General features: G+C 39.0%; 1 protein-coding gene and 1 long non-coding RNA gene across 26 annotated transcripts in view; one reads left to right on the top strand and one right to left on the bottom strand.

Moving 5' to 3' along the window:
- The window catches only part of LOC308189113, a 443,217-nt gene that overhangs the window by 110,044 nt on the left and 306,033 nt on the right, over positions 1–27,140 (bottom strand). The window lies entirely within an intron of this gene.
- ARPP21 (cAMP regulated phosphoprotein 21) overlaps positions 1–27,140 on the top strand; it is a 212,429-nt gene that overhangs the window by 116,011 nt on the left and 69,278 nt on the right. For 19 of the 25 annotated variants that reach the window (XM_080578796.1, XM_080578810.1, XM_080578802.1 and 16 more), the window contains 5 exons: positions 926–1,004; positions 2,322–2,381; positions 3,270–3,410; positions 21,200–21,308; positions 23,142–23,243. In XM_080578796.1, coding sequence (XP_080434922.1) covers positions 926–1,004; positions 2,322–2,381; positions 3,270–3,410; positions 21,200–21,308; positions 23,142–23,243 — 491 coding nt within the window. The remainder of the gene's footprint in view (positions 1–925; positions 1,005–2,321; positions 2,382–3,269; positions 3,411–21,199; positions 21,309–23,141; positions 23,244–27,140) is intronic. The other 6 variants (XM_080578804.1, XM_080578797.1, XM_080578806.1 and 3 more) reach the window with 2 other exon arrangements.

Genomic DNA, 27,140 nt, shown 5'->3' with positions numbered 1-27,140 from the left:
AGTGTAAGACTAATACTTTTCTTTTCCCTGTTGATGATAATACACTGACAAGTCATTTGTACAATATAGGCAGCAGAGTAATCCTCTTCAGTATTGCTCCTATATCTTGGAGAATTTCTCTTAAATAGCGTAAGGAAATCCACCCGTGACCTTTAACCTGTATTGCCATCTACTATTAGTTATCTGTCATCTATTACCACCTTCTATGACTTGTTTGGTTTTTGTATCTAAATATAGTGTTAAAAAATATATATTTTTATTTGTCAGTGGTACCGAGTTGCAATGTAATCTCTTAAAAAGAATCGTTGCCTACCTGGGTGCGGATCTGCAGCTGGTGTTAATTGTCAGTTGGCTTCAATGGAGCACTCACAGTTCACATCAGCTTGAGGATCTGCACACGCCTTTGACTCAGGCAGTACGACAGTACTGAAAAATTAATTCTAACTGCTGTCACACATCACCGTTACCTGCCCACTCTTAGGCATCACTGGGTTTTCAGTCTGTTAATGCTAATAAAATTCCCACTGGCACGATGCTTCATTTTCTGTGTGTATAGTGTATATTAAGTGATGCAAAGACGTATCAGTGGATAAAACTATTTTTATACTTCGTAGTTTAAAGGAAGAACATGGAAGGATCTTGATTGGCATTGAAGATACCTCATGATTTTCAAATAACCAACGCTTTCCTTCAGTGTCTAGTTTTGGTTCTGCATTCTCTGTGAAACACTATAGAGGAATCATGCACATCCACCCTATGCTTCCAAGAGTAGATTTTTTTTCACCTGAACTCCAAACGAATATATTATTTCAGAACATATGCTCACAGATTGTCACTGGAAAATGAAATTTGGTTTACAGTATAGCTTAATCATAACTGTTGAAATAAAATAAATGAATGTGAGGTGTTTGTTTTTATTTTTCAGATTGCAGTCAAGAGTATACAGACTCAACAGGCATAGATTTGCATGAGTTTCTCATAAATACATTAAAGAATAACCCCAGGTAGGTATTTTCTACATTACAGCTGGTACTCTTGAAATTGTAGCTGGCATTCTCAGAAATCCCATAAGCTGAATCCCATAAACTGTACACCATGTTTTATTAGTTCTGGAGATGGTTATGAGGGAAAATGTAAAGGAGGTAGGTTTTCAGCTGAGCAAAAAGCTATAAGAAGTCACTGATTCTTACTCCCCTTCTAGTTCACTTCTAATTTCACTTTTTGACATTTGGTATTTGTCCTTAGCTTCTTGCATAAAGCCTCTACATGATTTTAGCAGTAGTGTAGTGATTACAATTGGAGACTTGTATGTGAGTATAAAGTAGCTTTCTTCTGGCAATGCTGTACACAATTAATATTGTGTGCATAGTGCTGAATTCTGCTTTTGGTATTTCCAATTTTTATTTGGAGCAGTTAGTTCATATCAAAATTAAATTTACCTCTAAATGTCTAAGGAAGAATCTGTTACATTTTTATACTTTGTGCTTTAAATGTTTAGTTCAATGGCATCTGTTAAGTAGATACTATATAATACTGAAATTAAGGAAAGCTATGAATAATTAGTTACCTAATAGGTTGTGTAACCTTTTGTATAGATAACAAAGTCCTTGAATTGTTTTATCTGCACAACATTAAAAACTTCAAAAGCGCTAAGGAGTGTTGGACTCTGTCAAGCTTAATTGTATGTGTGGGACTATGCAGGGGAAAATTTTACGTGTTTTCTTCAGGAGAAGGAGGAAAAGAAGGAACATCTGAGAACTTCCAGTTGAAAACAGTATTTGGAGTGAGAGCAACATTGCCTCCTGGGAGTCATAGTTCAAAGGCATTGTTCTCCATTGTATCCTCTAACTAGATTAGCTTGCCCACTCTTCTCACTTAATGGTCAATGCCTAGGGAAAGATGTGTCTGACAAAATGCTGAAAATTTCTGTGGACGGCATCTCTGTTCTTGCAAGAACTAGGTTAGTCGAAAATCTAATTTTCCATCAAAAATGGTGATAAAGCACCAGAGCTATCCATAGCAGTTAGGGTTATTCTTTGCAGGGACTGCAACCTACTGATCACAGCCCTGTGTGGCTAGAAGCACTCTCAGACTATGCTAAGAGCAAGGAAGGGCTAACTCTGTTGCTCGTGTCAGGGAAGTTGCAGCAATGCAGACTGGAATCTTCTCCAGATGTGCCAAGGCAAAGCACATTTCATTTTTAATCAGGGTGGCTGACCACGCTCATAGAATTGCCTTACAATTATTGATATACTCATTTTTTTCAACTAAAATGGCTATTGGTAGTTGATGCTACAGTTCCTTGCATTTATTTTTGACAGGGACAGAATGATACTCTTGAAAATGGAACAGGAAATTATTGACTTTATTAGTGACAACAAGTAAGTAGAGCTCCACGCTCGGTTACGAAGTCGTGTGTGTGTGTAGAAGTGCAAGCTGAGTGAGTGATATACTCATATAGACCCCAGCACTCTTGAGCCCTGTTACGTTGCAAGATCAGGCTTTTATTTCCTGACACATTTGGTCTGCTTAAAATACGGTGGATGTAAATGAGAACCTTTTGCTTTTCCTCGTGTCATAATCTTTCAGTTGCTTCTACTGGCACTCTACTCTTCTGGGTCCAAAAATACTAGTCAAGCTCTGAGTGCAGAGGATACCACTCAGGTATTTCTAAGTAGACATACTCAATCGAATATGCTATCATGCAGGTTTCCGTGTGTGCTATGTTATTCTAGCATGTTGGAAAACAACTAAACTTTGGGGAGGCAGGGAGGGAGGGTTACTACCACCTGCTCTTTTTAATAAACTGTTTCTGCAGCTTTAAAAAGTAGAGAGTCAGAATAGAAGAAGAGGAAGAAATTACACTCTTGGGAAATAAACGTTTTGACAGAAAGAGAGGAAAAATGAGTATGTGCCTTCCAGCATCGCTCTGCCTGATCTCTGGGACAAGGGCAGAAATCTGTTGAGGGATTGTTTGTGCAGGGTGTGTGTGTATGTGGGGAGCGAGTTCTTCCCCATGTACAACATGTCCAGTCAATAGCATAATGTGTGAGCTTTGTAGCATGTAGAAATGTGCTTGTTAGAAACTGTAAATGCAATTGCTTTCTCTTGTCTGCCTTCTTGTAGCAAACATCTATGTGCGAACACACAAAGGAGAAATTTTCAGTTAGATTATTGTCCACTGAATTATGAAATGTGTTGCTATTGTCATTTAATTATAGCTCAGAGGGAGATGTAATTATCAATGCAATTTGCTTTCTTTTTACCAGTAATCACTATAAAAAGTTCCCTCAGATGTCATCATATCAGAGGATGCTAGTACACAGAGTGGCAGCTTACTTTGGAATGGATCACAATGTGGATCAAACTGGAAAATCTGTAATCATCAACAAGACCAGCAATACCAGAATGTAAGTAGCGTCTGTTTTGTTTTCCTCGTTCCCTTTCACAAGACCTGGTTGGTACCATGACTACATGTAATTTTTTCAGTTTATATATGTAATAAATATACGTTTTGTTTTGAGTGAATACTGTTTATCACTTTCTAGGGTGGGAGAGGAGGACAGGGATGTCTCCACAGCTAACATTGTCAGCTTGTTTAAGGATTTAAAGGTAGTTAAGGAGAAATCAACCCAATCCGTTCTTTGCAAGAATTTTGTCCAGTACCTTGGAATGTTATGTTTCCAGACACCTTAGTGCCACCAGTGCCACTTAGCGCAGAAATGAGTTTATTACTTTACATGTATACTCCTAAATAATCTAAATTTACTTGGAAGGTTGCCTCTTCCCTTGTTCTGGCTCTCCTTGCTTCAAGATTAATTGTCTGCCCAACCTGATTATTTAACATTTGGTTCCCCTCCACCACCTGCCACTGTTCATTCCCCCCTTCTCCTCCTGTTTCTAGTTTATTTCATTTTCAGATCTCATAGAGACCACAGAGTCCTTATGGGTTATAAACTCCGTCTGATGGTTCAAATGCATTCTGGTTCAAATTTCTGGCAAGTTAAATGTGTGCTGGCATGCTTTATGCTTTCCTCTGTGAACTTGTATAAAGCTAGCAAAAGCTCAATACAAAGCTTTTTGGCTAATTCAACAAAGATGCAGTCACGTCTGTGCCTACCAGCATCACTTCTTCTGCCGAGTGTCCTTATTCTTTAACCATCATGGAAAAAATGGTCTTACTCTCCCTCTTTACCTATAAACTACATAATGAAGAGGAAATAATTACAACTGCATAATGCAGTTTTGATATCTGGTATTGAAACAGGAAAGCCCCATTTGAAAATTGTGTACTTCCTGTATTCAATTAGTAGGAGAAATAAAAACCTTTATTTCTTTTACATATCCAGATGATATCCATATCCTTTATTTCTTTTACACATCCAGATGATTTACTTTGACTCAAACTGCTGAGGATGTGTGTATGTATGTATATTTTTAAATGCTATTGTCTTCTATTGTAGAAGGCTCAGATTTTGATCTTGCAGAAGCAGGTAGTCTCTCTAGCCTAGCACAATGGTATTATTTCTCTGAACTCTAAAAACCTTCCATATGTGTGAAGTAAATTTAAGATCATGGAAAATTTCTTGTAGATTCTTTTCATGGGCTATCCCTGAGATACTCAGGCACCTGAAAAATAACACTTAGACATCAATGTTTTTAAAGGTTTAAATAAATTGTGCTCCAGAGGTCTGATTTTGAAAGCTGAGAGAATTACAACAACTCGATAAATGTGACACTCAAACTGCTGACACTTAGGATCTGATAATACCTGCCCATGTGCAAGAGCTATGTTTGGTATGAATAAGAAAAAGCTGTGTATACAGCAAACTAGTGTTCATTTCTAAGCTGTAAATGAGGAAAAAAAAGCTTAATTCTCTCTTAAACAAAACACAATCATATTTGAAAGCTTTTTAGGCATTCCTCTCTTTACAGTTGTCCCTTTTCCATTTGTGTTTGTCACCTCCGTAGTGCAACAACTGCTGCAGACCTTCCCTTGCAGCATTGCCTTCTCCTGGCTGACTTGGTAATGTGATATCATCACATTAATATTTGGTAACGCCTTGCATGGCTGCGTGGCTGTGCATCTCGTATTGATAGCATTGGAAGCGCTGATGTAAATGCTTTCACAGTGCTTCTGGAGAGGACACCAAAGTCCTAGACCTCTTCAACAGCTGAAACTGAGTACTCTGGTGAAGCTGTGGCTTCTTGCGTGGTGGGAATGAGAAAGCAAGTCTGGTTACCAGGCATTAACTGATATCTCTGTGGGCAAATTCTGAGGGCAGGATGCTGCAGGAGCGTGCTGGCTCCGATGACCCTTTCAGCTTTGGAGGTGGTGATGCAGGCTGGAGGCAAGTCATGCAGCCAGACAAATTGGTTCTGACACCATTCGTGTGCAGATCTTCCAGAAATGAACACAGGGTTTGGCCCTCATTTTTTCTGTGAGTACAACCATTCTGTAAGCACCATATAAACTGCAGGTTTTTACTCCTTCTGCAGTGTTTGAGGGTAGATAACTGAATCATATACAGCTCATATTGCATCATGGTGCTTCCAGTGTGTTATCTACAATACTTTGGTACTGCTCTAATGTAAAGCTTTGTAAAGGTCCTCTCTTTTTTCATAATTGGAGGAAACGGCATGCTTTTTAAATGTACCTGGCTCTGACAGAAAATAGACATTGTTATCCAGTATGAATAAGGGTTGATGAGATTTTATTATCCATAGCAAATAGTCTACAATTTCCACATCTGAAAGTGTCCAGTGTAATTTCATGTGTGTTTCATTTCAGTATTCTCAGGAGAAACAATTTTATGTAGTTCAGAGTCAGCACCAAATACTGGGAATGTGTTGACTCTATTAATTACTACTTGGAAAATATCCAGGATACTGGAGTATCTGGAGAACAATCAAAAGGCAGTTCAGTGTGGTTATGCTGTGCTGTAAGCCTGAGTCTTGATCGTTTAATGCAATTTTACCAAGGGGCTCCGTAGATATTTTGAAGATTTGTGTTCTGTCAATAAATTATTTCCTTATGCCATATAGTTTCCAAAATACTTAAGCTGCATACTCTGATGAGGCTTGAGTTCTTCAATTTAGAAATTCTGCGCTGCCTGTTACTTCTGTGAGTGCGCACCTGTTGGAGAAGAGCGTATGACTGCGGAGTCACTGCGTGGGCTTGAATAAGCACCATGTGGTTTATTTCTGCGGTTGGGCGAGGGCTCGTGTCACATTTTGGCTCCCACTTGCAGGCGATGAGTTGTTTCCTCACTCCAGGAAAAGAGGTGGATTCACTTTGCTCACCAGAGACTTCCTGTTCTCACTGTCCACAGGTTCCTGGAAGCACAAGTGTCAGAAGAGTTAATGGCTTTGAGATGAATGGGCTGGTTGGGAAGATTGGGTGGATGGGGCTATATTAGAGGCACCACAGTATGGAGTAGGGTCTGTCAAATGGAGGATATGAATGGAGTGGATGAGGGCATTTCATTTCCTTCTTCAGCTGGCAATCTGATAGAGCAACATATGTCCGCTTTTGGGTACCTGTGCCAATTTAAAAGTACCTCCTTTTAGGGGGGTTGGAATTGGAGAACGTGCTTATTGAGGAGGCTGTGGCTGGAAGGAGGGCTGTAACTTTGTCTGGTCAACCAGGCTGTTTTATAGAGAGGGGAAATTGGTGGTAAAAATGCATTATGATTTGATTCTCTCCAGGATTGCAATCTTGGAGCTTTAGTCACCTCTCAATGGAACCTCTAAAGAATGCAGTCAGACCCTAATGAGCACTTTTGCAGTCTGAGGACTACTTATAATGAGGGGTTTAGTCTAAGGTGTTTTTTTATTTTTTATTGAAATGTGAACAAGTCATATTGTTTGATATTTTTTTTATATGAAATTAAACTCTAAAGCACAGAGGTGACCTCAACTAGCCAAATGCTTGTTAACCTGCAAAAGATAAACCTGTACTCCAGCTCTCATTATGGAATAGTGGGTCTTCAAAACAAATTATATTTCAGTATGTCTTCTGAAATTAGGACAACTTCAAAAAAAGAAATATCTTTTTTTCCTGGTGTAACATCTTAAAAAGTTCTGCCTAAACAAAACTGTCAACCTTAATAAATAAATAAATAAACAAAAATTTCATTCTCAGCCATATACATGCTAAAAATTGCACAGAAAATGGAGGACTTTTAGTATTGTTTTTAGACCCAGAGAGCTCCAAGTACTACTTAAAATGGGAAGTCTACTTTATTCAATATGAAGTTGCTCTTGTGTGACCATTGTAATGTATATTTGTCTGTCTTCTGTGTCCGCCTGTCACCTATCTAAAGATATACTAAAATGTATAGGGAACTTAAGAAAGTGAAATACGATCTAAACAGAGGTTTGGAATAGAGGCAATATGTTAGGGCATCCCAAACTGGAGACAAAAAATGTGTGTCACCTTCTGTGTATTCCTCGTAATTCCTATCAGACAACTGGAAGTACCTCAGAGCATTTTACAGAAATTGTTCATATTATAATATGTATTAGTGCAACCAAATTCATTCATTACGTTATCTGTGATAGGTGGAGAAACATAGGGGAAGTACGTTTCACGTGCTTGGTAAAGGGAAAGGCTTTTCATTTGGTTGAGATCATCACACATCTGACAAGTATGTCTGTACCACAGCCCCCACGCGTTCATGTACATTTCTATATATGCGTGAGTGGCAAGGTTAATTAGAATTCAGAAGGTGGAGTGCTTATGATATATAATGGTTGTATTTATACACTTCCATGCATTCTGAGGTGAACACACCTATTATGAACTTTATATCAATACTCACATCTTCGGTTATGACTAATTTTTTTTCCAAGATCATCATGAGTTATAATCCTTGTAATATCTGGTTCTTTTCTGTCTTGCTCTGTTAGTATGTAAATGTTTATATAACACTAGCCCAGTCGGAAGGTTTTTTCTGCCTTATAGATACATCTAAAAGTTCTGGGCAGTACTAAGATGTTTTAAGCAGTTCCTTATAGTTCAGAGCTGAACTGTATAAGCAGGAGACACACACTTTGTATGTCAGAACTACAGAAGTCTTGCACATTATTCAGTCTGTACTGTTCTGTCTTCTCTATGTAAGGGTGATTTGAATCACCAGTGCAGAAGAAAAGTTCTCATTAGCTTTCTTTTGTATATACACAGTGATCTTTCTGTCGATAACATCTGTGCTAGTAGAGATGCACTGTGCTAATTTCACCATTTTACGATAAGAATCTGGACTTTGGTACAGGATCCTGCAGACATGTCAGTAAAATGGCATTTGCTGTATATTGACAATTTCAACGAGGACTAGTTCCTAGGAGATTTTTTTCCCCTAGGCTGATGTTACAAGATCACTTCCTTGAGATGCCAAATGTAACAGCCTGCAGAGCATGCAAGAAAGTATGCCTTTCCCCTTGAGTGAATAAGGTATTCATGGTTGCTCAGTGTAAATGACTAATTCATTTAAATAGTTGTTTGCTGATGGGAAATATAGAACATTTTCTACACACATTTGGTAACAGTTTGTTTTTAGTCAGGTATATGACAGTAGTTACAGCTGTGTATCTGAATGCATATATCTATTGTTAAGTCTCAGTCAAAGCAATCAATATTTGCCAGAGTTTGAGACAGTTTTGTTTTCTAGTGTTTTTTAGTTTTGTCTCCCCACACACACTCGGATAATACAGAGTAGTTCTCTGGCAAATGGCTTGCTGTATGGTGTTGCACCTCCACTAAAGCACCTTATGGTGCCCTTGATTATCGTATATGCGCACAGGGTAATTGTCTTATGAGAACAGAATCGCTTTTATGAGCCACATGATATAGAAAAGCATGTCAACACCATTATATTTATTTATTATTTTTTTCCGTTGAGGTTACCTTTTTTTCAGGGGAGTATTAATCCAGCTCTATTACTTAGTTTCCTATTGTAGTTACCTCTTTCACATGCTCACTACAGCATAGGTCTTCCTTGACTACTAAGAAATAAGCGAGAATTGGGGGTAGCTGCACTTTCTCTCTGGCTTATAATTGGTGTTGCCTAATCAGTATACCAGTGTTGTGTTTTATGAATGTACAGAGGAATGTAAGGATGTGTAGGAGATGCATGCAACTTATATGGAAAAGCTGTACAAATGAGAAACAGCACTTTAATTGGCTGACATTTTGTTCCAGTTTAAGATGAACATTAAGCAACCAAGAATTTAGTAAAAATTTAAAAACAATTAAAACACACATTAGTAACTATAAAGATTCCGTAGCTACATAGTAACACGTGCAGGTTTGAAGTAACAAATGGTTTTCACAGATTTTATTTCTTGGACAACTTTTCATACAATGTTTTTTTAACTGGGATCAGATTAAGAATGTATTAGGGATTAAAAAAAAATCAATGCAGTGGTAATTGTGTTTAGGATGCAAGAGCTCTGTTTCCCATCAGTCATTGCTGTGATGTTTAGGTTTTAGTCTTTAGCTTATTGCCGGCCTTTCACACTGCAGCCTGGAGCTGGGCAGTGTATCTCTGCACACCAAGCAGGGGAAAGCTTTCACATCCCAAAACAAGTGGGGAACTTCCTGAGAAAGAATTCAGAAGAACATTAAGGGGGTTTACACATTTCGCATTGAGATTCAGGATATGTCCACCTCCAGAAGTGGCCTGAGCTACCTATGTATGTTACTAAGTGTCAGGGGTTTAGCAATATATTAATATTATGCTACAGGCATTTGTTTCAGGCATAAAGTTGCAGTGTTTCTCTGAATGCTTTATCTGAGATTGTGCTTTCATCATGTCAGTACTTGATGCTCATCTGGAAGAAAGTGAGCTTTTTTAATATCTCTTATTTCTTTTTGAAATTTGTTTGTTTTCTTTAGCTTAACAATACTTGAATTTAGACAGCCTTTTTTTGCTCAACAAGCAATCTCTCCTTTTAGTCACATGCCTGTCTTACATGTAAGAAAAAAAAAAAGGTTGGTATACTTGAGGTTGAGCTGAATTTGACTCTTAAATATTGTCTTCATTTATATGTCTGTCTTTGCAAGATGTATACCGGACCCCATGCAAATGACTTGCTCTGTAAATGAGATGTTAGGGTAAATGAGCCAGTTCTAATAGCTCCAATATTAAATTTTCATCTAATGTAATTTATCAAAACTAAATTGTTTATAATTAAGGTGGACATGTACTTTACAGCTGTTGTATAGCATAATGAAATATTAGTTAGGCATTAATTGGAGGACTTCTGTGGTATTTTCTTGTTTTTTAATTCTTGCAACTACAAGATTGCAGTTTTAAGTTTTCGTAAATGCAGAAGGATATGGTCACCTGGACTGCATTGGGGAAAGAGGAGTTTACCTAGAAAAAGAGTGCTATGGAACAGCAATGAGGTAATTCAATTGAGAGCTCTTCCATGCATATTTTATCACTATTAACCAGTGTCTTTATGTGCCCATCCAAACTGTAGCAGAGAAGTGCCTGTTAATCAAGCTGCTTTTGTCCAGTTTTTATACTTTGAAATTACTTGAGGTAGATCTGGAAATCTGAAATGGCATCTGTGATTTACTCAGAGTGAACTCCATAAGTAGTGGAAATAATGTTTTCAAATCTGGGCTGTAGTTTTCAGAAATGAGCTGCTGATGTGCAAGTAAGTGTTTTGTTTTTTTTATGTGGTCAAAATTGTTCTTTGTAATTGCCTTTTACAATTCTGTTGCATGCCTCCTGTTTAATGTAGGAAGCATGACATGATCAGTAGAAATGAAAAAATATCATGATTTTTGAGAATTTTTGTGTCTTTACAAGCAAAGTCAGTTGCTTCTGCTCTCCAAAGATAGACTTGTTAGGCTGTCTCGGACATGTTATTAAAAACACGCTTTTCTTCAGGCCAGTGATCATTCACGGGATGACTTCTGATTCATGAGTCTTCCTGCTCAAGAAGGAGAAAATGCCTATGGCTTGAAGTGGAAGTAAGCAGAAGAGTTTATGATGTAGCAGAGCATTACTCATATACATGGTGTATTTGAAGAGGACTAGCAGTTTCTTCATTAGCTTGTCAGATTTTGGGGAACCACCTTGCCTTCACTGGAAGTCTTCAAATCTTTGACTCGCTTTTCTTTTGTTTATCTCTTCCTTGTTAATTTTTGAACTTCTGAGGTGTGAAAATGTAATTTTAAATAGATCTCTGCAGTTATGCAACACTAGTTTTCAGCTACTTGGAGAGTATGCCACATCCTTAAAATCAAACATTAATGAATTCAGCAATATGCTATGCTACCACTCCAGAGCCTCTACTAGCGGGAAATAAATTGACACTCTGAAAAATGTTCAGTCTAGCTAGAAATCTTGAATATCAAGAACTAAATCCAATCCAGGGGATTGGGAGCAGGAGAAGCAGGTTCCTGAGGTACAGAAATAATCCTAGTTTGAGCACAGGAGGACAAGAGAGTATTTTGAAGCTCTCAGTCCCTGGCTGAGAGAAGGCTTTGCATTTCAGCCCTGTGCAGCAGAAGAGCTGGTATTTGAGTGCACCCTTGGCCTGCTGGGTTCTTTCGGAGCAGGTTTCCATATTCTGGACACAAAATACTGGGCAGAATATCGAAGTCTACTCAGGCGAACTCAGTACTCAGGGAGTCAAGATGTACTGTGTTTTTCCATCTTGTGAGAAACACTCCGTAGCCAATAACTTAGGCTCAAGCGAGGATCTCAGTGAAGTAGTAATTTTTTCGCGATTGCAATGGCGGGCGTCCCACAAGCAGGAGCTCACCTACTAGTTCCAAAACACAGTTTATATACTTTTTGATGACAGGACCCTCCCCTGTTTCCCCACTGAGTGGGTAATCCAGGTTCACAATCTATCTGATGTTTCACAGACAATGCCTGGCCTTCAGTTGCTGGCCTGTTAAATTTCAAATTTCTTTTGACTTTTTTACTGTTTGAAGTGGTAATGTTTCTTCACTTATCTGACTTGACTTGACACCGTGATTTTCACCTAATTGTTCTAAGGGGTCTGGTTGTCTGCATTTTACAAGGTCGCCTGCTAAGTTTTCTTATCACTGCAAGCATATCTCAATACCCCATTCCTTACCTTTAAACAATGTAACTCTGCAAAAACAACATTTTTATTCCCACAATCTGTAGGTTAAAACGGAAATTAAGTGTGGAATTAAGTGTTGGGAAGGTGTGTGAGTGTCATGAGCTGTGTTATGATAAATTGGATCAAATTCTTTAAATACTGTGTAGTCTGAAAAACTCCAGTATCTGGCCCTCTGCTTGGTCCTCATGCAGAATAACTTGGCATAGAGGAGATTCAGTGTACATTATCTCTCCTGCAGCTTTCAGTTTCACCATTATCTTCATAATGAGAAATGCTACCAGTGACAGCCCCACAGAAATCATGCTGCTAGGGTACTAGGTCAGAAAATTTTGAAGTGGTGAGGGTTTTTGTTTTTTAATACATGGCAATCTACCTGCCTGCTCTAAGGAATGGGAGAAGGTGACAAAACAGACCTCACCTCTGTGGGAGTGTGGCCATGGGGGTCGACAAGCCCCATGGTTGGTGATAACATCGGACTCTTAACGATGAGGCCAAAAGGAATGTGAAGCGTTTAGAAGGAACAAGGAAGGGTGATTCAAGAGACGCCTTGCTGTCTGGGACTGCTTGTTCTCTGGCCGTTAAGACATGGAACTTGCTGTGTGTTTGCTGTTGATGGGCAAAGTTGTTTGACCAATGAATAGTTAGTGGAAAAGTACTGCTGTAGAGCGAATGGTATAAGAAGGGAGCCTGTCCTCAGTAAAGGAGTTGAAGTAAGAGTTGAAGTTATGTCATCAATAAAGAAGTAGCAGTCACTGATCTTAAAAGAACCCTGGTGTCTGTGTGGTCCTTATGCCACACACCTCTGAACAACAGCAAGAAAAAAACAAAGTCTTAGCTTCCATGTAGTTTTACAAGCTCTGTTCTTTTCAATCCTGTAAGATTTATCTGAACTCTGATCATTTCTAATAGAGAAGGAGAATACCTATCAGAATTTTTTGTGACTTTTAATATCCTTGTTGTTTAGTAATAAATACAGAACATGTTTAGCATGCAGATGCTGTTCTGAAAAATGTTAGAATGTACAGTCTTTAACCAGGAAAAATGTAGCATTTGGTATTTATTTTTTTTCATACGCTACAGAGAAGGCAGCACTTTGTACAGGATAGATTTTTTTGATTGCTTTCAGTGTGCTTTTATCATCATAACAGAAGTTCTTAGTGACTCATACTATAAAAGCAGCAATCTGTTAATGAGGCATTTACCTTCAAATGCTTGAAATGCCATCTTGAGTGGTTTTAAGTATTAAGTTGTGATAATATAACTGCACTATACTTTAACAATTATCTGTATTTAAATTCCCACTCTGACTTTTAGAAAGTGTGTTTGAGCATCCATCAGCCCCTGAATACAGGGTCCTCGTTCTCGAAACTATTGTTCTGAGAGAATTTAATCAAATAATTTAAGCACTAGGGCTGTAATTCTGCCTTACATCATTTAGTTGGTGCCTTTTGACAATGATGGTATTTGCTTCCAACTTCTGTTCTGCAAGTTCAAGAATTTACAAATCCACATGCCTTCAAGGTCAAAGCAGTCAATTTTACTGCAGATAGTAGACCTTTTTGGTCCAAAAGGTAAAGCAAAGAAACAGTAATGCTTATGTAGTTTTATTGTGGCTGTAATGTAGAGCCCTAGGAGAGCCTCCAGCATAAAACAACAAAAAAAAAAAAAGCACAGCTATTCACAAACTAGCAAAGCAAGAAAGGATACCATACCGTGTCACAGCATGCCTGCAAAATGGAGGCCAATGTGGTGTTGGTCTGAGCAGTCAGTTTAATTAAAGGCAAGTGCAAATAACAAGAGAACACGGTTAAACCATCAAAACACCTGTATAACAGTGCCCTAAATCTTCACAACTTCTCCACATCCTGTCATCAGATGCACTTCTTGCTTGTTCTTGCCGTCCCATTACTCTCCTGATGGTCTGCTTATGGAAGAACACAGAGTCAGTTATTCATTTCGTTTGCCAGATGATGATCCTGCGGGTACCCAGGGGTGCTGTTTTGCCCGTTCCTAGCCCCATTACCCTACCTGTCTGTCCCTCTGTTGCCACTTATTCGGGAGAGGATTATTAGCATCCTGTCCCCCGTTAAGTGCATTAAATGAGCATTGCATTCAAATGCAAAGCTGCACTTTTTTTTTTTTGACTTGTGCATACCACAGCGATCTTCACTTTTGAACTTGCTTTCCAATATTGCATTCCTTCAGACAGCTGCCTCACTATTACCTGTGAGGTTTTTGCAGATGATAAGCGCTACAGCACTTGCTAGATTTTAAACTTTATCAGGCGCTGTACTGGTAAACTGTCTTTTCCACACATGATGAGGTTGTTGCTTCTTTTGAAAGACATCTTGCAACAGCCTGTGCACTGTGGTGCTGTCAGAAACATATGCCACATAATAAAGATTGATGCACTGTGTAAGTCAGCCCTGACAATCCCGGACTGCTTGTGTGCTCTGCTAATACAGTGACTAAGTCTTGAGAGGCATAGCATTCAAAGCTTGTGCTTGTCTTTTTTCATTTGTCCTTTTGGTGTGGTATCTGTGTTTCCTGTTTCCTAGCCAGTTATTTCAGAACTAATTAACTTGTTTTAAATGAATGCAGATTTTTTTTCCCAGTTCCATTTCTTATTGTTACAAATGGAGATACAACTCAATCTGAATTTAGTAATATTTATAAAAGGCAAGTAAACAGCGCTGGGTGCAGCAGGGAGTCTGCACTCTACCAACATCCACACACAACCGTCGAACTTTCTAAATATATAGAACATTGCTTTTACATATTCATAAGAAACCTGAGTACACCTATACATATGTATGACCTATCCCCGCTTCGTATTATAATTAATATTTTCACAAACTCCTCCTTTTGGCACCTGTGCAGTGTCTCTTGGTGGTGGTCGTTGGGGGTCGTGGGGATGAAGGCTCACAGTTCCACCCCATCACCGCTAGCAACCTTTTGTTCCTGCACAGACCCTGTGGGTACCTGGATCTCGTCCAGACCGCAGGAGCGGCTTTGACCAGCTCCCTCTTCTTCTGCGCATACTCTGCCCTCCACAAGGTTCCCGAAAGCAACAAAACGTGCTCGACACCAACCCATGCAAGGCCGTCTTTTCCCGCGTTTCGTTAACCCTTGAAACCACACTAATTATATGATTATCATATAACATTAAACAACAAATTTTAACAGTTTCAACCAGCAAACCCCCAGCAACTTCCATGCTTTAACGACGGGAGAACAAGCAACCCGAGAAGGCAAGGTGTCTCCTTAATCACCCTTCTTTTTTCCCTCTAAACTCTTTACATTCCTACTGGCCTCATTGTTAAGATGTTATCACCAACCTAGGGGCTTGTCAACCCCCATGGCCACACTCCCACATCTCCCCCTTCTTTATTAACATCAACCATCTTCTTGACACGAATTATTACTCCATATATCACATTATCTTCCATATAAACGTTTATGAAAGTTCATTAGGATGTTTCTAAACATAATGCATGCAAGAAAATGCCCCATGACTTACTTAGTGTGTGTATCCTGATGTCTGTTACCACTTGGCAAAATGTTTTTAGAATGTGTTGTTTGATTAAGTACTGAATACCTGGTTAAGACACTTAGGTAGTAGGGTTTTTTTTGTGTGTATTTTTTGCCCTTTTTTTTTTTTTAACGTTACTTCTTACAATGGTTGACTTGGAATGAAAAGCATTAAATGAGTACGTAATGGGGAATTTTCCTTAAATATTCCATTAAAAAGTATGCCCGAGAACTCTCTTCTGTCATACTGACATAAATTGAGAGTAACTCTGAAGTCAATGGAAGAATGAGGCTACGTCACATTAAAATCACCATAATGATAGTGGAAAAGTTATATAATGGATGTTGCTATCAAACCTTAACTTTTTTTTTTTTTTAATTTGATACACAGAAATGTTTAGTTACTTATTCCAGCTCTAACCTTTCCAAAGTACAGGCTTCATTGTAAGGAATGAATCCAGAAAAATTGTTGGGACCTTGTTTAAGTAGGGACTGCAGATGTGTTTTAAGTAACTATAAAATGCCAATAGAAAATTATAATAGCAAACTTGCAAGACAAAAAGCAAACAAAAGGTAGTGATGGAGATTGTTTCTGCTAAGGATTTGTTACTGTATATCAGACTTGGGTTTCACAGCGTGGCTGAGGTTGGAAGAGACCTCTGGAGGTCATTTGGTGCAACTCCCCTGCTTAGGCAGGGTTGCCTGGAGCTGGTTGTTTATCCAGATGGCTTTTTAAGATCTTCTCGGTGGGAGGCTCCACAACCTCTCTGGGTAAACTATGCCAGTGCTTGGTCATCCCTACAGTGAAATTATTCTGGGCACAAAAATATGAAACTTGACCCATACCTTGAAGTGACCATTGTAATGTTCTCCCAACACAAAAATGAGCCTGAAAGAGTTGAAATGACTGCATGAGAAAAGGAGCACAGCCACTAGAAATGGGGAGCAATATTGCTCTGAGATTTTACCTGAAGGTTTTCCCCAAGCCTGGACCTGACAGTTCCGTAAAATATATAGAAGTGCTTCTGAACCAGGGGAAAAATGTACTTGATCCAAGGTGTAGCAAGACCTTTTTTCCATACTGTGTCTGGGAATTGGGTAAGCTGATCACTCACCAAAAAGTTATTTTGTAATCAATTCTTTCTTCATTGTGAAAGGAAATGGAATATAAAAGGTTTCCTGAGATTTTGAGCAACATGAGGAGACTATGCAGAGGTCTGCAGATGCTTGGGGAATTTAGGGAATCTTAGCATGGCAAAAGGTTTGGGTGCTGCAGAACCTACCGAAGTTGTATCTCTGTAAGTATTCTGCTGATACCGACCTGAATAATTTGCTAGGCAGGATAGAGAAGAGAGGTGGTCTTGCCTGCTGAAAAGACCTACCTTTTTTTTTTTTTTGGAAGATCTGAGGGGGGTGATAAAGGGGTTCTGCATCTGTCTGAGGATGCAAGGCAAAGAGCAGTGATTTCCTCTGAGAACCAATTTATCTGAGTGAAAACTTTACTGGGAAGGAAGAAATACACAGTGTTCTGCTCTGAAACTTGTTGCCAGGAAAACAAGTATCTAACTGATACTGAGGGTTAGCTGACAACTTCTAGGAAATGCTAAGTGAATTCTTAATGTGATTTATGTTTTTGTGAAGTTGTGCTTTAGGGCACAGATAGTTTATTCCACCAATAATGTCAAGCAATAATAAATTTGGGTGATCAAAAGGTTGTACCAGAGAAAAACTTCATTCCCTGTTCATTTTTTTCCTCCCCTGTGTGTTGGTTTCTGAGCCTGTAAGGTATAATTGTCTTACATTCAGATTTTCTCAGTACAATTCCATATCACAAAAATCCCATTGATATTAAGGGAATTGGTATCTCCTTAGGCTTTTTTGGAGCAGTGGAATTTGAGGTTTTCGAGTGATCCACTGATCCCAGGTATAGGGACTAAATGAAACACTGAATGTCATGCATGTGGGCAGCAGTCTTTGCAAGCATATATTTACAAGTCTGTTTTCTTGCACACTTTCATTAGCCTGTAAATAAATGAGTATATGGGGTTTGCCTGGGGTCAACTCCTCAAAATGGGATAGATAATATAGGTTGGTGGTTTTTTTTTGTTTGTTTTGTTTTTGTGGAAGATGCCTAGGAAACTAAAGTATTCAAGTTACTGATAATTCAATGTCTCCTCCAAAAGTCTATGCAAATCCCGTTTTTACCACTTAAATTGAGGTGTATTTAGGATTTGAAGGCAACTGCTATGGTAGTAATAGTGAACAAACTCCTGATTCTACATGATATTTTGATTATGAGTGTAAGCCATGCTTTGGCGTAAGATCTTAATTTAGACCTGTACTCCCTTCACTCCCCAAAATTCACTCCCTTCCCTGCATGAACACAACCTAGTGTATTGTACAGACTCTACTAATGACACTGTCAGGGCTAAAAAAGCTTAGAAGAAAAGTAGATGTGATATTTTATCAGTTAGGACTTGTATGAGACGAGTTCACTGTATCTGCTGTATTACTGTAACTGTATACTGTATTTATTATATTAGTATATTGACAGTATGCTGCACCTTATGCAAAATTAAGTATTCTTTTTTTTCCAACAGTTGATTCACCTGCAAGTTCATAAACTAATGCAGCAGATTTCTCCAAATAAAATACAATAACTCTATTTCCTTTTAGCAAATGAATTATATGATTATATGGGATTTTAAAAGCTTTGAATGTGGCACTTGCACCAGCTTCCATCAGATGACCAGATCCCCATCTTTGCAAAGTCAGCCTCTTCTGTGCCCAAGTGATTAGAGAATTTGGTTCCACTTACTGTTTTTAAACTTTGCTGTCTATATCCTGCTGGTTTTATAATTTTGCAATAGATGTTTAAAAAAAAAAATGCAGTAAACAGTATTGACCAAAGAAACTATATGTAAATATCGCTGGGCTGTGATATATTTGAAATAGTCCTTAGTTTATGCTTGTCTCAACTGATTGTCCTTTTCTGAAATTGAGCACTTATGCGGGGAGGCCTGCAGGTTGGTTTGCCCTAAGATGCTTGTTGCTGTGGTGTCCTAGTTCTCACTTGACAGTCTTCCCTCAGCTTTTGCATCCCTATTTATCGAGCTAGTTATGCTGTTTGCAGCCTAATTGGTAACCGTGACCCGGACTTGCAGTGATGACTGAGAGGGGTGGGTCATCTTATGGGGCTCACGTAGCCCTGCTGTGTTCCATAATGCTCTGTACATACACAGGCTCTCTCTGCCCAGACAAATGTCTTTTCACAACCGGGGATCAATCACATACTGGGCTTATAGATCAATTTTACTAACAGGAACATTACCAGATCATTAGATTACGGCTTGATCTCATGCTTCTAATCATCTTCTGACAGGTGAAAACATTTTATAAACAGTTAATGAAATGAAAATTGGATTAAAACATGAAAGTAATATATGAGATATGAAAACTTGTTATTTAGATGCTAGTAGTCAGAGGAGACACTCAATTTGTTTTCTCATACTTTTTTCTAATTTTTGATGAGTTTGAAACTTTTTTTTTACATTTTAAAACCCCAAGTATTTATTATGCTTGATTTATAATTGGTTAGATGCCTAGCAGATAGTTTGCAACTATAAGTTTTACACTGATGGTACAGTTGCAGAATTTTTGTTTGTGTTCTAAGCCACAAAGCCAGAAAAATAGCAGTCTTCTGCTGGTGATCTCAAAGCAGAATATCTGAGGTAACACATCTTTTCTGGTTGTACAGGTACAGTGTTTATTCATGGGAACAAAGGCAGAAAAGCTACCAAGCAGTCCATTAATTGGGATTTGTAGTATTTCTGGTATGAGCAATCACCACTACCTTTAATGACATAACGACTGTGCAGAGTGCCAAGCCTCTCTGGGTTTGCCAAAAAAGGGACTCAGTAGGTCAGGTTGATGGTTGGACCTGGTGATCTTGAAGGCCCTTTCCAACCTAGATGGTTCTGTGATTCTAAGGCCAGTAGGGCATTCAGAGAGCCTGCTAGCTTTCACGCTTGGGCTGATTATCTTAAAGTGCTAACACCTCCAGCTGATGGATGAAGGGTTGTTGAATTCTCAAAATATGTGGAAATGAGGCCATTATGTTTTGTCACTTTGTCACCAAAATGCTAATTGTGAAAAGATGTGGGAGTCCTTCAAATTCGTACAGGAAACAAGGCAGGAGAGCTGCTGTCTCTTAATACTAAATTTTTAACAGTACATTACAAATGCTTCCTGTGCATCTGAGAATGAATTGTAACGGACTGTAATTATGGCATGAATACATGCTGTTTTTTGATTAGAAATACGTTGCTAATTAGTTAAGTGCAAATCTGAGTGATAGAACAACAAAATGATGGCTGACTTAGGCATCAGATTTAATTTTTCATTCTGGAATAAAACAAAGCTGAGATTTTTATTTTAAAGTTTGTAGAGGAGTTTTAGAAGTTATTTATGAAGTCACTGAATTCTGTAAATTTTACATTTGATTTCTTCAGGCTTGTTAATGTCAGTAACAGTTTTGTCTGGTTTGTGGAGATCTCTCAGGTACAAGCATCTCCTTTGAGTGCTGCTGCTAGAAGCAGAAGTGCTCCTTCAGCAGAGTGCAATGTTTGTGTTCCCTGGTAGAAACCTTCTGACACAACGTGCAGTACTGCTGCTTTTTAAAACCAGTTTGTGATTTATCTGTGGGTGATAGTGTATGAATTTCAGCTCTTCATTTCTTGAGGCTGTTGGTTGCCCTATTGAAATCAGTTGGACTTAACAGGTCAAGGGTTTGGGTCCAGGAATGGCACAGCCTTGAGCACTGTTAGCAGCTACAATGGGTTGCAGTGACCAGCTCAGTGACATTTGATGCTTCTTAATATTTGCTTTTTGTGTAAGGTGTGAACATGGGAGAATGTGAAACAGCTCCTCCTGGCTTTTGAACTTGAAAACTTGAAGCTTTAAACATGTATCGTTTGGCAGCTCTTAAAAAATAAATGTCTGGATGGGTTTCAATCAGTGAACTAATTGATACTCCCTGACACTTCTGGAGAATTTTCCCCACTTAACAGTGATGAGAAATTACTTTAAGCAAAATACCATCAGTCCCTCCAGTTAACGTTTTTGTTTGCTAGGAGTGAGAAACCAGGCTTTACTCTTAAGATTTCCATCAGTTTTTCCTTACTTGTAAAGGTGGGCAGTCTTCATGAAGCTGCAGCATTGCCAGGGATCCTAGCTACTGAAGGAACAAATTAACATACAGTACGCTAATTTGTTTTCCCGTCCTTCAGTCACAGGAGTCTAAATATTTCAGCGACCGAGACTTTGAAATTCCTGCTCCTTGCTAAGTAACAACAACAATAAAAGCTATTCATAGCAATAACACTGAACACCGAGGCAACAGCCCCAGACAGCTTATAGGCAGCATCTCACCAAGAACATGAATGTTAACTGGTTTTGCACTGAATGCGTCTGTGAAAACAAAGAGCACTGAGAAAATAAAGATCAAACCAAAACCAAAAGAAAGATTTTTTATTGCTATGTTTTACTTTGCTGGCAGACCAGAGCAAAGGTTTTCTGAACATTTAAAAGATGAAAAAGGTGAAGAATCCCAGAAGCGATTTATCTTGAAGCGAGATAACTCTAGTATTGATAAAGAAGACAATCAGGTTGGTTCTCGGTTCGAGAGTTGCTGAAATTTTGTTCTTTTTTTTTTTTTTAAGGTGGGCTGACTGATGTTATTGTTGTTCTTTTGTTGTTGCTCTCTTCCTCCTCCTCCTTCTCCTCTTCCTCCTCCTCCTTCTCCTCCTCCTCCTCCTCCTCCTCCTCCTTTTGCACTCCCATCCCGTCCACCCCAGCCTCCTCTGGTGTACATACTGTGGGTATCATCGAGCCCTGGCGCGGCAGCTTCAGCCATGGCAGTGTGTGGGTCTGCATGGGTGGTTTGCTTGGCGCAGGACTTGCTGCATGCCCATGGGGGGGAATGCCGAGGCTCCGGGCTGTGTGGAAAGGCTGTGTCAGTTGTATTTCTAAATGTCTTGCGTAACTATGGCAGTTGTTCCACTCCCTACAGCTTTCTCCTTCAGTTGTACCCATTCAGAGTTGGATTTCAGTATGGACCGATGATAAACTGGTGTAGCCCAAAAAGGAGAAAAAAAAAGCCCCAAACAAACATGTGATGGTGAGGCCAGGTTGCTTTTTAAACCATCCTAAAATAAGTTTTGACCAAAAATGAGTCAGTTTCATCTTTTAGTTCCCTCCCTTCTCCTTTGCCCTCACCATGTTTTACTTGTCTGTGTGACTTACTTGCTTGTTGTGCATGTACCGTGGCAGAAGTGTCCCCCTGTGTTGCTTGTCCCATAACACTACATTGCTGTAGGTGTGTCAGGTGCCTAGGGGAGTGCCAGGGATGCGCGTGCATTTTTGCTGCCTTCACAAGTGAGTGTTGTGCTGTTTCGATCTCGTGCAAGCTGTGTGTGTGGAATATATTAACAAAAGAGAAAAATAAAAATCAAAACAGGTTTTGATGTGAATTGCTGTTCTGAGAAAATTCTCACAGGTAAGTAGACTGTGTGTGTTTTCTTTGCTTAGGTTGTATTTGTTGGAGGTACCTGCCAATGAGTCTCTCATTGCCACTCTCCTTCATGTTTTCAGTAAACGACTGATTTTCCTTTTTTTTTTTCCCTTGTCTTTACATTGTATATAGCAGCTTTGCCAGTTATGCTGCATATCAGTTGGCTTCAAAAACAAAACCCAGACATTTTCATGGTGTGGTGAACATGGGGATCAACCTAAGGAAAGCAGCATGACCAATCTTACAAGGTGCTGGGTGGGTGGAGAAAGAGCAATGCTTGAAACCTAATTGCAAACGAAGCCTTTCTTGCTGGGGGTCCTCCTCTGTTCCCTGCCTCCCTCAGGACACAGCCATTTCCTGCACTGTGGTTTATTTAGGGGCTAAAGGGGCCACAATTTTCCCAGTAAAACTGAAGTTAAATGTTCCTTATGGTGTGGAAATGGTTAAAAGTCTTATGCCAAATATTTGGGACTTCTCCTTGTCAAGACAGCTCTTGGTAGGTTTCTTTTAGGGCTTGTAGCTTAGTTCTTATTGCCTGGTTTCTGCCTTTTCTTCCTTGATTTCATAGGTAGCACAGCGCTGCCTGCCCCCCTGCTCCTCATGCCACTAGAAGAGCTGAGAAATGGTAGCAGTCAAAAGCAATGGCACTTAGGCTTGGGGTGAGAACACCTGAATTTAGGACTACAGGTTCGCAGGTGTCGGGCAGAAAGCCTCCTTTCAGCCCCTTGACTCTGCGGGCAGCATCTACCTGGAAAGCTTCGGGTGCCCAGCCCAACACAGTGCTTTGTGCACCACTGTAGGAATGAAAGCTATCGTTTTCATGCTTCATTTGTTTGAGTGAACATTGATTATTCTCAGCTGACAGTTTCTTAATGGCAGTTTTTAACAGCTCAACTTATATAACCCTCCTGGTTTTTTTTCTGCTCAGCAAAACAGAATTCTTCCATTTAGAGATGACAGACGAAGTAAATCAATTGAAGAGAGAGAAGAGGAGTATCAGAGAGTGAGGGAGAGAATATTTGCACAAGATGTGAGTAGTTGTTTTCATTGCCCCTTTAGTGCCATACCTTTCCTGGTAGTCAGACAGTATTCTCCCCCTCCGATGTGAACGCTGCAGCTGGATTTGCACTGTGGAGCTGGAGATGACAGGGAAAGGCACCTGGAGAAGAGGCTCTTAGAGGAGCGCGAGAAGTGCTGAGCTTGCTTTCTGGAGGAGGAGGAGATGATGATGATAAGAGTTGTTGAGAGATGGATAGACAAGAGATGAGGCCCAGCATGTTGTCCGAGGAGTGCTTATCCTGTTTCCTTGAATGTTTGTGTTTGTGTGGTCAAGGTTTTCTTTTTCCTTCTCTTTTGCCAACCAAAAAGCAGTGATTTAAATGGACACTCTCAACGATTTCAAGTAGTAGGATCACATACGCCTCAAGCTAGATCATTTTTTTTCAAGCAGCATTCTGCAGAGCCTCCCGATGGTTATGTGCTTTAGACCACTGCTGTAGGACTGAGGACATTAAGAACAAAGCAAAAACAGAGGTTAAACGTGAAGTTGCACTTTTTTTTTGGTTAATGACCAATTATTTCTGCCACCAGAAAGAGTCATGTTGTTGATGATTTTACTGTGAAAGAAATAAAAAGGAAATGGCATTGTAATTCCTGCCTTACCAAAAAATGAGAACTTTCACAAAAAAGCTACACGAAAACATTTAAATTAGAAACATCTGTGAGCTCTACCTCATGTTTCTGAAAAAAGAAAAACATAATTTGCTGTACTACAGTAATGAAAGGATCCTAAAAGGGGAGAGAAGAAAGAAGTGGGGGAAGTTAACATTTTATTGTTTTATCTCATCTCAGTGGAAGCTCTTTCACTTAGAGGAAGGTGGGAACAAAACCAATTAAAACTTACTGAATCTTATTTGGCAGTGTCCTTTTAAATTAAAACTGTTTATATGTTGCAGGACTAATACTATTCTTTAAGGTATCCTTTTATATTGCTCTGGTTTTGGAGTTTCATACATCCAAATTATTTTTGCTGTAGCAGAATACATTCTATAGTTTTAAGGTGTGTTGTCTCATTTGTCATAAGTAATTTTGCTTGTTTATAAGTAGTTTGCTGAATTTTTTTAGGCTGGCTTTTTCTTTCTTAACTGTGACAGTCCCAGTAAAAGCAGAAGTCCTTCAGTTCACATTATGCTTTCAGCATGTGGGTCTGATGTAAATATTGTCACAATATATACAGTAGAGTTGCTGAGTCGTTCAAGATCCTCTTTTTGCAACCTGTCTCCTATATGAAAGTTGCTGTTTATGGCTTATAACAAAGGAGCTTGGGCAAAACCAAAAATAAATTTTAAAAAAAAAAGGGGGGGGGTTGTTGAAGCAGACTGCAAATGAGGCAAAACATCATGAAAAATACCACATGGAAAGTTGTGGCCAAAAAAATGTCATTTATATCATGAGCAGCAGCTAGAAATGCCAGGCTGGGAAACTGAAGTGGCTGGAGAAGTGTGCTGAAACTCATTCCCCAATGTGCTGCTGTTTTTGTCTTTAGACTTGTGAACTTTGAGGGCAGGCAAGTGGTGAGCTTGTAGTTGCCCACAGCTGGAGGTTGGTGTGATCTTTTGGGTTAGCATCTCCAAGTAGCAAGTGACAGTGTGGTTTGTGGTAGGCATCTTAAATGGATTGGGAGTGAGCTTTTTTAAAGATCAGCAATGTAGATATCTCTCCCTCTCTCTCTTATATCCATTCATTTTCTCTCTCTCTCTCTGCTGTTGCAGGTGCTAGTGAGCCAGGAATGAGGAATGAGCCATGTTGCAGTGAATTTCAGCAAGTTGTGCTAATAATATGAACAGGAATTTGTTTCTTAGCTGAACTTTTTTTTGTGTGGAGCACTCCTCACAGATGAGGTGTTTCTAGGATGATGGCAAAGTGTTGTAGTAGTGAACAATATCATTTTTTGGTCAATTTTAAGAGGGGCTTCATATTGTAGGTAGCCACTTGCTGCATGTAGGACTTCATAGTTTTAAAGCATTTTGTGATCATTTGTTATTTCCCCACGTTTCTCTGAGGTAGGTACCTAAGCACATAAGTCTTGTCATCTTGCAAATTACAGACACAGAAAGAGAGACAGGGAAGGATTAATCATACAGTATTTTTATTATCTGTGTGCTGTTTACACTCCTGTAGTCAAGCCTTTATCAGTGCCTTGCTTATGAACCTCAGAAAATGGTTTACAGATATTTCACTTCTAATTAGAGTATGCATGAAAAAGGTTTGCATGAGAAGTCTCCAAAGGGCAGCAATGAAGGTCAAGAATACTGCCGTAACTTCTTGCACCTAGCATTACTCTAAATATGCCTCAAGTGTCCCAAACTCTGTGGGCAACATATCAGCCCAAGAATCAGAACTTAGAACAAAATTTAGGAGGAAAAGGCAGCCCAGTTACAGGGGAAAAAAATTCTGTGCATGTTTCTAGTGCTGTGAAAAATGTTTTAACCTGGCCCTCACATGTTGGTTAACAGAAAGCTTGCTTGCCCTTCTTTTGATTATTTTATTTTTGCAGCACTCTAGTGCACCAGATATCTTCATCTCCAAGTGGAAGTTTTAACAAAATAAATACGTTCATGAATAATGCCATCATTATGATAGATAGCCCTTATGATGATTAGTCTGATATTAGCCAGTTTAAATTATACTCTCTGTCAAGTTTTCCATCTGCTGTGTTGGCTATCATAAATTTTGATAAGGAGAGCTGGAGGTTTTAATGACTCCTGTCATGTAGAGTCATAGCAGGTGGCAGGGACTGAGAGAGAAGCATGTTAATGAAGTATTTTAATGAAAGGATTGGTAAATAAAGGATTAATGAAAATCAAAATGTAAGGGTCGATGAAGAAATATTTAATGCATTTGATCACTTAAGCTCACTGAAATAAGAACTGCAAAACATGTACCTCCTAAACTTTTCAGGCTGCTAACAACAAAGCAGCACTGTGTGAGCTCTGTCATTCTATTGTAAGGCCTACAACCATCCTTTTGTAAAACTTACTTTATTGGAAACCTAGCTTTACAACACCTCGTGAATTTTACAACAAAGTACACTGGAACAGAGAACCTGGAGCATCTGGGTCTTGAAAAGAAGTTTCTCATCTGAACTGTTTCAGTTGTTATTAGTACATTGAAAAGCTAATTGTCTCCCCCGCCCCTGAACAATCTAAAAGAATAAAAAAGTATATGTTGTTCTTTCTGTATGCATCAATCCAAATTGTAGATTTAACTGAGACTCTCAAATGTGTGTGTAAATGGTATAGTACATTTGGCTTTTAAGCATGCAGAAAATTGATTCTAAAGACTAGCAATCAAATTACTTAGGAGAAATTTAATTCTTTGAGGTTAATGCAATATATAACTTCATGAGCCAGAATCATATAAGGGCCATCCATTGTTCATAAATGCATTCTCTAGTAATTATTGTTTATTCACTGAAAAACTTAGATGCTTTATTAATTACACAAATGCTAGAATTGCCCATGGTATACATGGAACTTATTAAAGGAAATAAATCACACTTTTTATTTTTGTTTGTTAGTTGTAATGGCTATTTTTGACTAAGCAGTGTATTATGAAGAGCCAGATCCTTTAGATAAATTGTCACGATTCCTTTGCTTAAGAAAACATTGAGGATATTTTTGCTCTCTGATTCAAGAGTCACAGAATAAAGCATGAAAAGCTGGCTACACCCTGTCCTATCCTTCTAATAGGAAGAAGAGCTTTTAAAATAAAGCCAAAACAAAGACATGCCTTGAGTTGGCTACCATAAGCCAATAGGTATTAAGACTGCTGTACAGAGCCTGCCTTTGTTGTTGCAGATCAGGCAATAAGCATTAGTTGGAAGCCTGAGACCTATCACATCTTGTTAACTGACATGCAGATGATT

This window comes from Anser brachyrhynchus (genome assembly GCF_964034855.1).
Source record: "Anser brachyrhynchus genome assembly, chromosome: 2".
Classification (NCBI taxonomy): domain Eukaryota; kingdom Metazoa; phylum Chordata; class Aves; order Anseriformes; family Anatidae; genus Anser; species Anser brachyrhynchus.
Note: the sequence above shows the minus strand (reverse complement) of the source record. Positions and strands in the feature narration are given on the sequence as shown.